Here is a 15405-nt window from a genome sequence, read left to right as displayed (position 1 = left end):
TATAAGAGAACATCACGCCGAGAGGTGAGCCAGCCGGGTATTACTTCTGCCTGGTTCTTGGGGTGTATCAGCCTCCGGCGGATTTCCCGGCTTCTGTGGGCGCCGCCGCACGTTGTTTGATTTGTTTTGAAGGCTCAGAATTTGAGGCTGGTCGGAGACACCCACGTGCTTCTGACTCCCATCAGTATAATGATCGCCTCAGCTTGGGTCGTGTCTATATAAACCACAAAAACCTAATCATTAGAAATCCCAGCCTCCAAAAACCACATTTTAGGTAAAAAAAAAAAAAAAAAAAGCCGCCGCTCCCCGCACTCCTTCATCTCTCAACCACAACCTTTTGGGGATTCCAAAATCGCCTCCCCCCATAACGCCAGGAAACAAAAACATAAATAAATAATTACTGAACCATTTTTTTACATTTTATTTTTAACCCCCCAAAGTGGGGAGCGGCTAGAAAGACAGTTAAAAACACTAGACTTAGTCTGAGACGAAGACTGGACTTAATAAAAGATTGGAAAATTAATGGATAACCGCTGTGTATTCCCCCCTCTCCCAGCAAGCATTTTTTCAACTTACAACTTATTTTAATTACCAAGCTGTCATTTTTTAGTTCTTTTTATTAAAAAAGCAACCCATCCTTATTCTCCAATAATGACAAGAAGGAATATATAAGAAAAATGTCCAGACATCCGTTAGTTTCTAAAACTATTTTGACAAACCCTCCTGTCACCCATTTTTGGTGTCACCTAAGGGGGAAAAACCCACCCCCGAAGCCTGTAAAAACCTGCCCCCCGCCCCTACCAATGTGGGGTGGGGTTGGGGGGCAGGGTGAAGAGTGCTCAGAAGTCAACGCGGAGACTTGAGAATTTTCTTTCCTCCTTTCCTGAAGTTACAACGAAAAATTAACGCCAGTAGGAGCAGCCTGCGACTCTCCCGCTTCTCAGCTTCAGTGTAGTCAGACGGAGAAGGGGTTCCTGGTCCTGGGGGTGAAGGGAAAGCCGAGGACGCAGGCAGCGATGTCCTAGGCGGGGACCGCCTCCCTCCGGCTTCGGGCTCCGAGCGAGCGCAGCGGCGCTTCTGGCGGCCGGCGGGCGGCGGCAGCGGCTGCGATCCGCAGGCTCCAGATCTGTCGCCCGGAGATCCGCTCTCCTCCCCCCCGCCCCCCCCACTTACCTCCCGGCACCTTGAAACGCGAGGGGGGCCCGGGGCACTTTGCAAAGAGCAGGAGGGACGAGGCTGCGAGCTAGACGGCGGCGAGTGAGAGGGCGAGAGGAGAAGCGGGGGGAAGGAAGGACTCGGCGGCCGGAGAACTCGGAGCGCGCTGCCGGCGCGGGGAGCGCGCAGCGGCCTCGGAGGAGGAGGCGGCGGAGGCGGCGCGGGCAGGCGACGGCGCCGGGAGCTGGGCAGCCGCGCTCGGCTTGGCGGTGGCGGACAGCGAGGGGCCACACGCACCGCCGAGATGAACTGCTGAACCTGCGGGGCTCCACTACCGAACTGGAACCGGGAGCGGGGCGCCAGCGCACCCAGGACACGGTGCCCCAAGGGGCCCCCTACTGCAAGCTGCTAACTTCAAGTCCCTTGCCGCGGCGGGGACAAACACGCCCCCGCGTCCCGCTCGTAACAGCCACCGCCGGGGACTCCCAAGCCTCCCGGTGGAGATCCGCGCCTCTCGGGTGTCCCCACCCGCCACCCCGACTCTGCCCGGTCGCCAGCCGCCGGCCCCCAGCAGACTCCGCCCGGCACACGGCTTCCTCGAACTTGATTTCTCACCTCCTCTGTCCCGTCACCTCCATCCTCTTTCCGCCCCCGTCTCGCCTCCACCCCCTCGATTTCCTCCTCCTCGCCCCCCATTTCCACCCTCCTCCCCCTCCCCCGGCCACTTCGCTAACTTGTGGCTGTTGTGATGCGTATTCCCGTAGATCCGAGCACCAGCCGGCGCTTCAGCCCCCCCTCCAGCAGCCTGCAGCCCGGCAAGATGAGCGACGTGAGCCCGGTGGTGGCTGCGCAGCAGCAGCAACAGCAGCAACAGCAACAGCAGCAACAGCAACAACAGCAGCAGCAGCAACAGCAGCAACAGCAGCAGGAGGCGGCCTCAGCAGCGGCGGCGGCGGCGGCGGCGGCAGCAGCGGCGGCGGCGGCAGTGCCCCGGTTGAGGCCGCCGCACGACAACCGCACCATGGTGGAGATCATCGCGGACCACCCGGCCGAACTGGTCCGCACCGACAGTCCCAACTTCCTGTGCTCCGTGCTGCCCTCACACTGGAGGTGCAACAAGACCCTGCCTGTAGCCTTCAAGGTAAGAGACTGGTCACCCCCAGCCCCTGACCGGGCCCAGTGAAACTTTCCCGCCGTGGTCTCGGTGCCCATGGGTGTCCTCCAAGACTCCAGCCTTGGTGGCCCCACTCAGGGGACGGAGGTGGCCCTGATCTACATACCCCGCAGCAGTCACCACGAACAGATCCCCCTTCTCACCTGTGCGCCCACTACCATGTCAGTCTAGGTTCCCTTGCTTCTTTATCCTTCAGTCTTCCAGGCACGGTTCTTGCCTCTTTCCCTGCTGTGGGGCTCCCGGGCCCCCAGACGCCCCGAGGCGCCCACTGTGAGCTGTAAACTTCCTCCCGCCCCCTTCTCCCGGGGTCTCCTCACTCCTCCGGGGCATCCCGGCCTCTCCTCTCCGGGATTCCGTGCGTTCCTTCCCGCTTTTACTCCCCTGCAGCCGCAGGCCGCTACCACGAGCTAGGTGTCCCTTTCCCGGATTGGTTGCCATTTGGCACTCCCCGCTGCTCCCCGGTTTGGCCCGGTTGCCCGCGGGGTGCCCGCACGGGAGGGCGCTTGCACCGGGGGCGAGATGAGGTGCCAGCCGAGGCGCGTAGGTTGAGGGTGCTCAGTAAACTTGGGGATGGACGCGGGAGAGCGGGGACAGACAGGGACATTCGCTCTCTCCTCGGCCGGCACCGGTTCCCGTTACTTGGAGGAAGGCGGGGCCGCCGGGGTTTCGGCTTCTGTCAGGGCCAGGCAGTTGCGGGGAGCTGCGGGGGTTCGGAGCGCTGCATCCCCGAGTGCGGGAGTGATGAGCGTCCGGGAAGGGGAGCTTAGGCTGCCTCCTCCCGCCTCATTTTGCCTGGGAGGAAAAGGGAATCCTTTGGAGCAACTTCGGTTGGTCAGAATGAAACAGAGGTGAAAACTTTATTTGCCTCGAAAGAGCCAGAACCCCCAGATGTCCCTTCTGCTTGGGGAAATGGATGGGTGGCTCTGACGGAGGCCTGGGCTCCAAGGTGCGTCCCCGCTGCCTTCTCCGAGTCCGTTAGCTTGCCAGCACCCATAGCGGTAGGAGTCACTCGCAATTGCCAGCAGGTTGAAAGTGTGCGGGTCCCCAGGCTCTGACTGTATCTATGATGCAGTCTGGGGTTTGGTGGTGGTGCGGAGCACCCCTCCCACCCCCCATCCCCAGAAGAGACTGTGCTGGATGGGTGGCTGTCCACTCTCCTGGTCCAGACGCTAGGGATGGAGTTGGGGGGGGGCAGCAAGAGAGATGCAACCATGGATACACCCAGTTTTAGTGGGTGAGTCTGGGACCCTGCTCTCTGTAGAACAGGTTAAGAATGGTCTAAAAAAAAAAAAAAGGGAGAGAGAGGAAAGGCGGAATTGTGCCAGTTCCTTCATCTCGGACTCCGGTGCCAAACTCCCACGGGCCCCTTGCATTTCCCAGTTGTTGATCACCCGGTACCCCACGCAGCAATTCAGATTCCATGTGTGGGTGGAGCGGCAAGAGGGGCCCAGGTCAATTAGAGCAGTTATCTCTTTAGGTCTCCTATCTGAACAGAAATCTGAATGGATTGTTTTGGAAGGGGTGTGTGTGGCACTGTAGTGGCCAGATTCCTTTTGTAGTTGGATCAAGCAGTGGTCCTAAACAAACACGCGTCGTGTTTTTCCTTTTTGAGAGCATCCATTTTGGCGATTAATGCTTTCTTCCTTGTGATGTGAAAAGGTCAGATATTGGGGAAATTGTAGAAAATGATACTTCCATTGAGAGCTATCTTTTACAATGTTTATCAGCCAAGGACCCAGAATTTTCTAAGTACCCTCTGTGAGGGTAGACATTATTCTAACAATTAAAAACAAAACTTTTTCCAAACCTGGATGAAAACAGGGGGAAATACAAATAAGTAGATATTTTGTATAATGCAAGGGCATACATTAAGGTGTAAAAAAATAACTTTATTAATTCTATGTCTAGTGTTCTGTGCACCCTTCAGCATATAATTGTGAATTGATTATCTTAAATGGTGCATTGATTTTTGAGTATAAATATTCTGCAGGGAAAGATTTGGGTATGAAGATGGAATGTGATTCTGTCTGAACATCTTTTGGATTTGGAACCTGGATTTTCTAACTCGTGTCTAAAACTATTTTGAAAGTGAATTTCTTTCTTTGTTGTTATGACTTCTAATCAGAGTGCATTTTTTTTCTTAACAGTAAACAGGCCATTGATAACATAGGGCTTATTACAACATTTAAATTTGTAATAAATTGAGTTAAAGATCATCGAGACACACCCTAATCGTTTCATCTCTCTGCTTAGAAAATATGGATTATCTAGAGGTTCAGATTTTTCGACAGTAATTTTTATAATTTTCATTTCAACGATATAACAACAGCCTTTTCGAAATAACTTGCCTTGGGAATAAGCACTCGAGCATAGCAGGCGTCTTGTCCTCTCTCGACATAATCAAATACATCTGCAATGAGGAAATACTATGAAGTCCCCCCCTTTCAAACGTGGTGACAGCAATTTGGCTATCATATCTAGAGCTATGTACAAAATAAGTTATGGTATTGTCAGGTGGAAAGCAGAAAGCTAAATGCTCTTAACCCCCCCCCCACTGACTGAGAGAAAAAATATCATTGAGAAATCTAGTGTTCAAATCAGCACAACATTTATTGAGCCTATATTTTAGGTTTGTGGCGCAAAGTTCACTGCAGTCAACAAGAAATGAATTCAGTAGTCTGTTCTGATATCTGATAACTTAAAATAGTGCTTCACCATGATATTGACAATGGATTATATTAAAAAGCACAGAGTTGATTGATATTGGTATTGTTCATGTCATATAATTTGGGGATTTTTAAAAGAGCCCTTATTTCATTTGTATTCGACATGCCAAAAATATAAGGCAGCTAGTAGTCTTCATGCAAAGTTATTTATTACCATTGCACTTTTACCGAAGTTCTGCAGTTTTGAAACAGTCAGTTCTTCCAGGTGTCAAGGAAATGGAAATAAATATTTTTAACATTTCTTTCAGGTGTATCTCACTAAAACCTTAAAATAGTTTAGGCCTACTATTCGAGGATGCTAGGCTCTTTCTGTCACAGATGATTTTAGTGCCAGGACAAAGCAATTTGCAAATTCAGCTCAGAAGTTGATGGTTGGTCTGGTAGATGGACTGTATAGAACCCATCGACCCTGCATCTCGTAGCGCCCTTTGAGTTAGAGTCCTGTCAGCATCTTCACTGTGAAGCCGGGTGTTCAGGGTTCATAACTAAGTTGCCTTAAATAGCTTCAAGCTGAAACACTATGTTGACATCCAGATGTATATCATATGAGTCAAAGTAGTATAGGCCCACATCACTGTTTTAAGTTAGAGAACATAAGATCATATATATTCACCAATATCACATTCTTTCTAGTAATGTTAAAGATAAGCTGTATTTAGATACATGATAACTCATAGTAATTTTGTATTTTTAATATCATCTGTCAGTGCTGATGAGGTTTCCAAATGATGGGATTCCTATTTGAGACTGACTTGTTGGCAATTACTGGCTATTTTTCTTTCTTTAAAAGCAAGTTTGCAACATATACATAACTGAGTGTTAGTGGTTTGTATCTTTCTTAAGCGTTTAATGATCAGACTTTGTATCTTTAAAACGATCTAATTATAGCTCAAGAAGGGAAGACATTATTAAGCTTGTCAAATCTTTATTAAGCGTAATGCAAACTGTTTTTGAAAAATTATGTCAATCATAGTACATCAGGTTGTTTGAAGACAGGGCACTTTTTTTTTTTTTTTGTAAAACCGTTTAAAGGGAAATATTGTGAGGCTGAATATATATACATATATATATACATATATGTATATATGTGCATATAGCTTATTAGTAAGTTAGAATACATTTTAGATAGAACATATATATTTTTAAAACTTTGGAACATTTCCATTTGAGGAGGTATGGTAGCTCTGTCTCTTTGTATTTTTCTCCTTTCACATCAAGTGCTGTGTATTTTCAGAGTTCTGAGACAGCCACTGTTAGCTGATCTAAGCTACTGTGATTCATGACCTACAGATTGCAGGCTTAAACTGAAAAAACGTTTTGTCAAATTTTCTGTTGGACATATATTTAGACATTTTTGAGATGACACATTGTACCTGTTTTTTTTTTCTTTTAGAATTCGCTTGGCTTTCCTCCCCCTGAGTTTAGCAAGCCTTCCTGGATGGAATTCAAAAACCTCACTATAGTATTTGTTGAAAATTTTCTACAGTTTACTTTCAAAGGACGGTTTTGCTTCGTCTTTGCTTCTTGCAATTCCTGAGGTGCCTTTCTCTTTATTACAGAGGAAGATACAGTCAGATTCTATCTTGCAAATAATTATATTTCATTTTCCTGCACATGCGTTGTGCCAACACAAAGTTGCTCTGCCAGAGCAATTGATTAGCCCAGACTGAACTGCTGTCCTGGAAATGTCATGGGCAATGTTCAACTTCCAGTATGGCGAGACCACACGAACAGGGGGGCTAAGTTAAGTTTGCTATCGCTCCTCGTTCAGAGTGAGGCCCAGATTCAGTCAGAATGGGACTCAGACAAAATCTCAACATCACTAGAGTTAAATATTCTTTAACTTCATTTTGTACAAACTGTTCAGTGTGTGGTTTAAATGCTGGTTACAGTGAGGTAAGCTAAATAAAGCAAATTCTTTCTCAACTCCGTGATGGCAGAACAGAAAGTGACTTCTCTCTTCTCTTGCTTTTCTTGACTTTGTAATTCTTATATTTTAAAGAACACCTAGAAATGTAATTATTATGAGTTCATTGTGAATTATTCTTTGCAGAACAGTACTTCATGTTGGGTAACATTGGAAAAAAAAATTCAGTTCATGTCTCGGCCTAACAGTTAAAGAGTGATTTCTCTCTCTCTCTCTCTCTCTCTCTCTCTCTCTCTCTCTCTCTCTCTCTGTCTGTCTGTCTGTCTCTCTTTCCTCTCCCTTCCTTCTTTTCTTTCTTGGTTGTTCTTTTTGCTCTTTAGAATGTTTTTCCATTGTTTAGGTTTGGTACAGATGAAATGTGTAAAAATTTCCTCATTCTTTGGTTTTCTTTTAGATAAACATGGTTGGGAATATTCAAAGGAGACTTTAAAGCTTCAGACATCTACTTAAAAAGTCTCAAACATGTAATTATACTTCTGACTGATATAAAGTTAAATACAGTACTCCCCCTCCCAAGACATACACCACTCCTCCTCAGAAACAGCACTGGTCAGTCTGGTCTGGTACAATGAGCAGCAGAAAATACAATATATTTTAGTCATTGCACTAGATCTAGTCCAGCCTTATCAGAAAGATTGCCGCTGTGTGTGTTGGCATGTTTTCCAGACCCAGGTCTAAGCGTCATAGAATGTGCACATAACTGTTTGTTTTGCTAAATATGATATACAAAGCAAACCCATATTTAATATGATTATTACTACGCTGCTTTGATGAAGTGGATTTATGTATTTCACTCTTAGGAATCTTTTCTTTCACAATTTCCCTTATTGAATCAACTTTTGTTCTCTTTTAACTAAAAAAAAAGTCCATTATGTTAAAAAATATGTAGTAAAATAATAATGTCCCAAGTTCTTGAAAACCTTTAAACTGAGGCAGATTTCATATATATACAAAAATACTTATATATATGTATTTTTTTTTCTGAAATACTGCTCAGCTGGAGTGAAACCCCTGGGGATCAGTCCTTAACCTTTCAATGATACTGCAGAACATTTGAGGCTGTGAGGCATCACATACGCAGTGACATTCTTAAAGGATGCTTAGCACTAAAAGCCCGAGTTTAGCCACAGACTCAGAACCGTCACTCTCCCTGTCTTACTAAAACCAAGATCACTGTAGTGACACTCTGTGCTTATGTGGCATCTTCTACATTTTACAGCTTAAAAATTATTTCCAATGTATATTGGGAAACTGGTTCTTAGAGATGAAATGATTGGTATAAGGGTCAGAGATGTAGAGGTAAAGTAGGGGGAATGGAGCCTTATGCTTTTCAGTACATATGCTCTCTTCTAAGATAGTGTTACTTTCTTTTGCCTTTATTAATATTCATTTTTCTTTTTTTTTCTTTTTTGAGACAGGGTTTCTCTGTGTATCCCTGGCTGTCCTGGAACTCACTCTGTAAACCAGGCTGGGCTTGAACTCAGAAATCTGCCTGCCTCTGCCTCCCAAGTGCTGGGATTAAAGGTGTGTGCCACACTGCCTGGCTTAATATTCATTTTTCAATAGAAAGCCAGGCAGCAGAGGTTAAAATACAATCTGCCGAAGACACAAGATGTCTTCATGTTCAGATGAATACTGGCAGATATAGTCAATTCTTTCTGTATTTTCAAACGTTTTTTTTTTTTTTTTTTTTTTTTGGCATCAGAGAAATACCCTATCTTCAGGAGCCCAGCACTTGTCTTAGTAACCTTCTCTGCCCCACCCAAGTTGCTAGACAGAGGTGACAGAGAGGCTCAAGGGTTTTGCTTTTGGCCCAGGCGATGTCTCAAGTTGAGAGTAGCTGTGTACTCCAGGTAATGCCGGTCTGCAGTGAGGGCACTGCTGTCTGAGGGAAGCTGACTCATTCTGTAACTGGTTCCCTCAGCAGGTTAGCTGGTAGCCCACAGAGCTGCTGGCTGCTGAGCGCAGTGCCTTCTATGGAACTTTTTCATTTACTTGTTTCATAGACACACACACACACACGCACATACACATGCATGCACACACAGGCACACACTGGCACACATACATGTGTATACACAGACACACAGATATACACGCATGCACACACACAGACACACACACATACACACATACAGAGACACACACAAAGACACACATACATACACATGCACTCTTAGACACAATGACATACACATGCACACACACAGACACACAGACACACACATGCACACACACAGAAACATATACATACACATGTGCACCCATAGACATACATATATACATGCACACACAGAGACACAGAGACACACTTACATACACATGCACACACATAGACATGCACAGACACACATGCACAGACATATATGAACACATGCACAGACATAAACATACACATATACATGCACACACAGAAAGACATACACACAGTCACATGGACATAGACATTCACATACACAGACATACACATATACATGCACACACACACACAGACACACACTCACATATTCCTCTCTCACATATAAATGTGTGAGTGCATGTGTGTTTGCACATTGTTATGCGATGTTATAGCGTGCTATGGCATGCATGTGGTGATCAGAGAACGACCTCAGACATTGGTCCTTGTGTTCTCCACTGTCCCAGGCAGTCTCTTTGCTGTTTACTGCTGTGTACCAGGCTAAATGACTCACAGGCCACATGCCCAATCTCCCAGTAAGGGTGCTGGTATTACAAAGGTCAGACCTACATCTTTTTATGTCTGCCCTTTACATGGGCTCTGAGGAGTTACATCAGCCCCCATACTTACATTAAAAAAAAAAACCAACACTTTACTCACTCACTCACTGAGCCTTCTTTCTACTTCTTATTGTATGTATGTATGTATGTATGTATGTATGTATGTATGTATGTATGTATGTATTTTGGTTTTTTTTTTTTTTGAGACAGGGTTTCTGTGTAGCCTTGGCTGTCCTGGAACTCACTATCTAGACCAGGCTGGCCTTGAATTCAGAAATCCTCCTGCCTCTGCCTCCCAAGTGCTGGGATTAAAGGCATGAGCCACCACTGTGCGCCCTCTACCTCCTATTAAAAAAGAATATACTCACCAAACACTTGTGAATATGCCAGATGGTGCGCGAAGAGTTGAGGTTTGTAAATAAACTAGATGAATGAAGGCCATTCCTTAAACCTGGGGACTAGTTTATTAAAAATAGATATTAATCCTAAATCTATATGTAGTAAAAATGAGGGTGACTAGATAGCATGGGGCACTGGGAATGTGAGCCCTACACTACACTATAAGAAAAAGCTTCTTAATTTTGCACTGAACAAGGTGTGAGGTTGGAGAAACTGAGAAACGGTCTAAGAGTCAAGTAAGAGTTATAGAAAATCTTGATGAGGTTTTATTTTGTGTCACTGTTTTCCTGGCTGGCAGAGAGGATCTAATGAGGGGTGGGACCTGGGATAGGGGTTACAGAGAGGGAAAATCCAGTCCTGTTTATCAATGTACAAGAAAGACAGTTTAAGGAGGACACATAACAAGTGCATTCGGGAATATCGTTTTTACAGAAGCTCTTGTTCTCCAGAGCTCAGAAGCAGACGTGGGGAAAGACCAAGTGATGGGTGCTTGTTAGACAGACAAGCTGCCTTGTTAGACAGACAGACTGCCTTGTTAGAGTGCTGCTTTATCTGGGGCTCTTGCCCAGTTACTGGGAGGCCTCTGGGCACTAGGTGAAGACATGAGAACAGGCTGGACAGAGGATTCTGGGAGTTCCTGGAGAGGAAGGGACCATCACTGGGAAGCAGGGTCTTGGTGATGGATGGAGAACAGGGGGCAAGGAAGGGTCCCTGTGACTGGCATTCCATCGCTAAGGTTGCATGCTAACCCAGTGTGCACAGCTCACCTGGCATAAGGAGATTCTGAATGTGTTAGCCTCAGCGACAGATGGTCCTGTATCTCGTCTGAAAAGCTCCAGATGAGCTATTGAAGACTGCGGGGACAACTGCGTGTCATTCCAACACGGTAGATGACATAAAATGGAGTTGTGGGTACGAGTGTGTGCTGACTTTTGTGCAGGTGCTCAAGCACGTGTGTGCATTTGGAGGTCAGAGGTCAATACTAGGTGTCAGTTTTTGGAGGTGTTTTTTTTTTTTTGGGGGGGGGAGGGATCTTTACTTAGGACATTTTGATTAGTGTTAAGATGGCTGGCTGATCTATCCTAATCTCCCCTTTCCTGTTTCGCCAGCACTGGGATTCCAAGCATATACCATCCCACCTGGCTTCCTACAAGGTATCCAGTGATCACACTTGGGTCCACATACTTGCCAGGAAGGCACTTTACCAACCCAGCTCTCTCCCCAGCCCGGGATATATTTCTTGAATGTAGAACTCAGTTGTCATTTTTCATCCCTGGGTAGGTCTCTATTCTATACCCAGACTATTCTCTTGATAGCTTTGACTATCCCACCAGGTCCCACACAGAGAAGGACGCAGTATACATTCACGGTGCTATTAAAAGGTGACCATTTAGTCCCCTAACGGATCTATATCCAGTATTTCAGCCAGGACTAGGAGTTTTACCTGAGGCCCTTTCCAAAGAGCCAATCAGGTCTCTCTCTCTCTCTCTCTCTCTCTCTCTCTCTCTCTCTCTCTCTCTCTCTCTCTCTCTCTCTCTCTNTCTCTCTCCCTCCCTCCCCTCCCCTCTCCCCCCCTTTCTGTGTGTGCATGGTGTGTACTGGAGCACTTGTGCACCACCAGAGTACATATGGAGACCATGGAGGCCAGAGGTCGACATTGACATATCTTCCTCAATTGCTTTCTATCCGATTTTAAAGTTACATTTATGTGTGTCTATATGCCACTCAAGTCCATGTGGAAGTGAGAGGACAAGTTGCAACACTGTTTCTCTTTTTATCGTGTAGGTCCCAGGAATGGAACAGAAGTCATCAGACTTGGTGGGAAGTGTTTAATCCAGGGAGCTATCCTATCCCTTCTGCCCTCCACCTTAGGTTTCATGTAACCTGTAGCTTGCAGATTAGGCTAAGGCGGGTGGCTGGCAAGCCTACCCCCCCACCCCGAGATTGTCTATTTTCTACCTTCTAGCAGTGGGGTAGCATACAAGCTGTCTTCCTTCAACTTTTCATATGGGTGCTGAGGATCCGAACTTGAGTCCTCGTGCTTCTGTAGCAAGCACGTAACCCCCAGCCCCCTTCTGTTTTTAGCTCAAGATCTGACTTGGGACCACACCCCAGGGCTCTTGTGGCTGTAGACAGGAGATGCCTTAATATGTATGGTGCAATCTGCAGATGGGGCATCAGCTTCTTTCTGAAGTATAATTCCTGCAGACAGCCTAACATGGGGATTTAATAAAAGCATACATATATTCTGTGAAGAGCTGAATAATAAATAAAGACAAATTTAGCTTGCTTTCAAAGTGGGTGGATCCTGAATCGCCAGTGTATTTGAAGTGGTATCACAACCCAACTACAGATGCTTCCCTTCTGGTCTGCCACCGCTGGACCACAGCACCAGGCCCTGATAAGCCACCATTTACAGTGAGCATGTGTTCTCTGTCCTTAAGTGTTTCTGATGTGCCACTGCTCCTTCTGTATTTCCTGTTTTATGTAGGTTGTAGCCCTCGGAGAGGTACCAGATGGGACTGTGGTTACCGTCATGGCCGGGAACGATGAGAACTACTCCGCCGAGCTCCGAAATGCCTCTGCTGTTATGAAAAACCAAGTAGCCAGGTTCAACGACCTGAGATTTGTGGGCCGGAGCGGACGAGGTAGGTCTCCGATTTTTAATACTGATCCTGGGATAAGCGCATTAGGCTCTCTGATGCAAGTGAATATATATATATATATATATATATATATATATATATATATATATATGAAGTAGCATCTTCTTTCCCTATTGAAACAACCACCGTAGGTTTGCTTAAATAAATCCAGATGCCCTTGAGTGTTCTCCTGAATAGTTAGGCCTTTTTCATTGTTTTTATTATATAGAAGAGTCAAACAGTGTCTTCCGAAGAACTTGCTCCTAATTTCATGGGGTTTAGCACGTACAGTAGGGAAAAGAATGCTTGGAGGATCAGGTTCTGAGTTATGAGGAGTCACGTGACTTGAGTGGCCTGAAAGGCAAGAGACTGCCTGGGAGACATTTCCTGACAGCCTCAGCTTACTCCGAGTTGATATAGGGACAGTTGGAGCTCTTATTGTCTTTCAGTGATAACACCTGTGGATGATTTCAAGTATTCTTGTAATAAGAATTGATTAAAATATTTATTTAGGCTTTTTTTTTTCTTGACAAGGTCTTTCTTACTGTGTAGACCTGGCTGGCCTGGGCTACTTACTACGTAGTCCGCTCAGAAGGACGCCTATAAAATCACCTAGACAACTCATGGGTGTCTCAATGGTTTCACAGTATTTGGGGGTCTTCAATCGTTTGAATCCACACTAAGATATTAGGAACATTTAGCAGAATCGCAAAGCGGGAAATATTCCTTTAAAGGGTTTTTCCACCTTAGTTTCAGAAATGGAATTATTATTATTTTTTGCTGGAGTCTCTAAGGAGATCAATACTTTTAAAAAAAAATTTATTGGATGTTTTCTTTATTTACATTTCAAATGTTATCCCCTTTCCAGGTCTCTCCTCCAGAAACCCCCTATCCCATGCCTCCTCTCCCTGCCTCTATGAGGGTGCTCGACCACCCACCCACCTACCCACCCGATACTTTGTTTTTATTTACTTATCCTCAGAGAGACTTCTGTTGGTTACTGCCTATCAGAAGTGTTATGCTCATTCAATTTATTGGCTCTAATATTTCCTTTTTTAAGTAGTACACTAAGAAGATAATAAAAAAAAAAGTGGGACCCCTTTAGGACTGAAGTGAGGCTTGACGATGGAGCCTGTGTGTTCGCTCCAGCCCAGGTTTGAATCAGGAAATGAGAAACACCACTCTAAACTGTGTCTAATAATTACTCTCTAGTTTGGATCACATGTCAAATTATTACCATTGTAAAAACTTGATAAGGGGAATTTAAGCAAGGCTGTTTCCGATGAGGGCCTCTAGTTACTTTCTAGGAATGGGGCCAAGTAGTACAACTTAAGACAAAAAGGATGCACGCTAATGAGATGCTGTCGCTGAAAGGTGGTTTCAACCAAAATGAGGTTCCGAGCCTCTGACAGCACCTAACTAGAGTGCTCCTCTGCTCCTCTGCGCTCCTCCATCATCAGAAGAGCAACAACCCAGAGCTTCCATCTCCTGGCTAGGTTTGGAGGGCGCAGGGTGGTGCAGACATTCACTCATCCTTTCTACTTTTGCTTTGGTTTGTTTCTTAGTTACTGTTGATACAGTTACTGAGATACAGTTAAAAGGTTCTCCTTTTTCTTTCTGAAAAACAAACAAACCAACAACAACGAAAAAACAAAAAACAAACCAAACGAACAAAACTAAACATAATGAAGCACCTGTTTAAAATGTTTTAAATGTAAACAGGATTACATAGCTGTATGCTCCAAATTGCACCTTTAGTCTTCTGTTACTGCAACCTGAGTGGTGAATTTTAGTATTTAAAGGATGGGGCGCTACTCTTAATTTTATTTTACAGATCCAAACTTGTGTTTTCATTTATGGTACTTTTGTGTTATATGGATGCTAAATCAACTCCCCCCTTTTTTTTCCTGATCAATTTGACTAGAAACTATGGTGGAGTGATAGTGTACTTTGTAAACCCTCAACATATTTATTTAAGAAACTTCAAAAGGAAACAAAGGGTGTGCACTGTTTTACTATATTGGCTTTCTGAGTTTTGGCTGGTTTCCCAAATAGCAATTTTTATATTAAAAAAAAAAAAAGACAGACTTAACTGCTTGCAGACTTTTCACGCATGGAAGATGAAGGAAGCCTCTTTTGATGAAGTGTAATTATGTCCAAACAGAGCTGACCCCCTCCCCCTATATTTCTTATGATCTTAACTGAAGAAAGTAGGATTTTTCCTTTGAAGCAGCCGGGACGTGGTAGAGGATCTGAAGTGCTCCAGTCTGCTGCCAGAGGCAGGATGGAGAAATTGGTCCAGACTTGTCTTCCAGACTTGGGGGAGGGGGGAGGAGTGGGTGGAGAGCGAATGAGAGAGAGAAATTGATTTATCACTAATAATAGATTTTTATATTACTGTATTACTTTGAATAAGAGGAAGCAGTAAGATTGAGCTAAAATGGAGAGCCCAGACTCAGAGTGCATCAATGAGAGGTGGCTCTCGATGAAAATGAGTCAAGTTCTCAGGCAGGAAACCCTCTAACGTGACCTGCTTTTTACAAGACCATCTCCAGCTTCCTCTTTGGTTTCTGCCCATCTTCATTTCTGCTGCTAATTCTTCTCCATGGGCCTTTGTCCACTGGACTTTCTCTCCCAACTTTA

General features: G+C 45.2%; 1 protein-coding gene across 2 annotated transcripts in view; it reads left to right on the top strand.

The window, feature by feature from the left end:
• Runx2 (RUNX family transcription factor 2) overlaps positions 1–15405 on the top strand; it is a 210163-nt gene that overhangs the window by 80209 nt on the left and 114549 nt on the right. Inside the window, exons 2-3 of one of the 2 annotated variants that reach the window (XM_021217616.1) lie at positions 1920–2296; positions 12609–12765. In XM_021217616.1, coding sequence (XP_021073275.1) covers positions 1920–2296; positions 12609–12765 — 534 coding nt within the window. Of the gene's footprint in view, positions 1–1823; positions 2297–12608; positions 12766–15405 lie in introns of those variants that run through there. The other variant, XM_021217617.2, reaches the window with a different exon arrangement.

The sequence above is a fragment of the Mus pahari genome, chromosome 18 (assembly GCF_900095145.1).
Source record: "Mus pahari chromosome 18, PAHARI_EIJ_v1.1, whole genome shotgun sequence".
NCBI lineage: Eukaryota > Metazoa > Chordata > Mammalia > Rodentia > Muridae > Mus > Mus pahari.
This window is presented reverse-complemented; position numbering and strand designations above follow the sequence as displayed.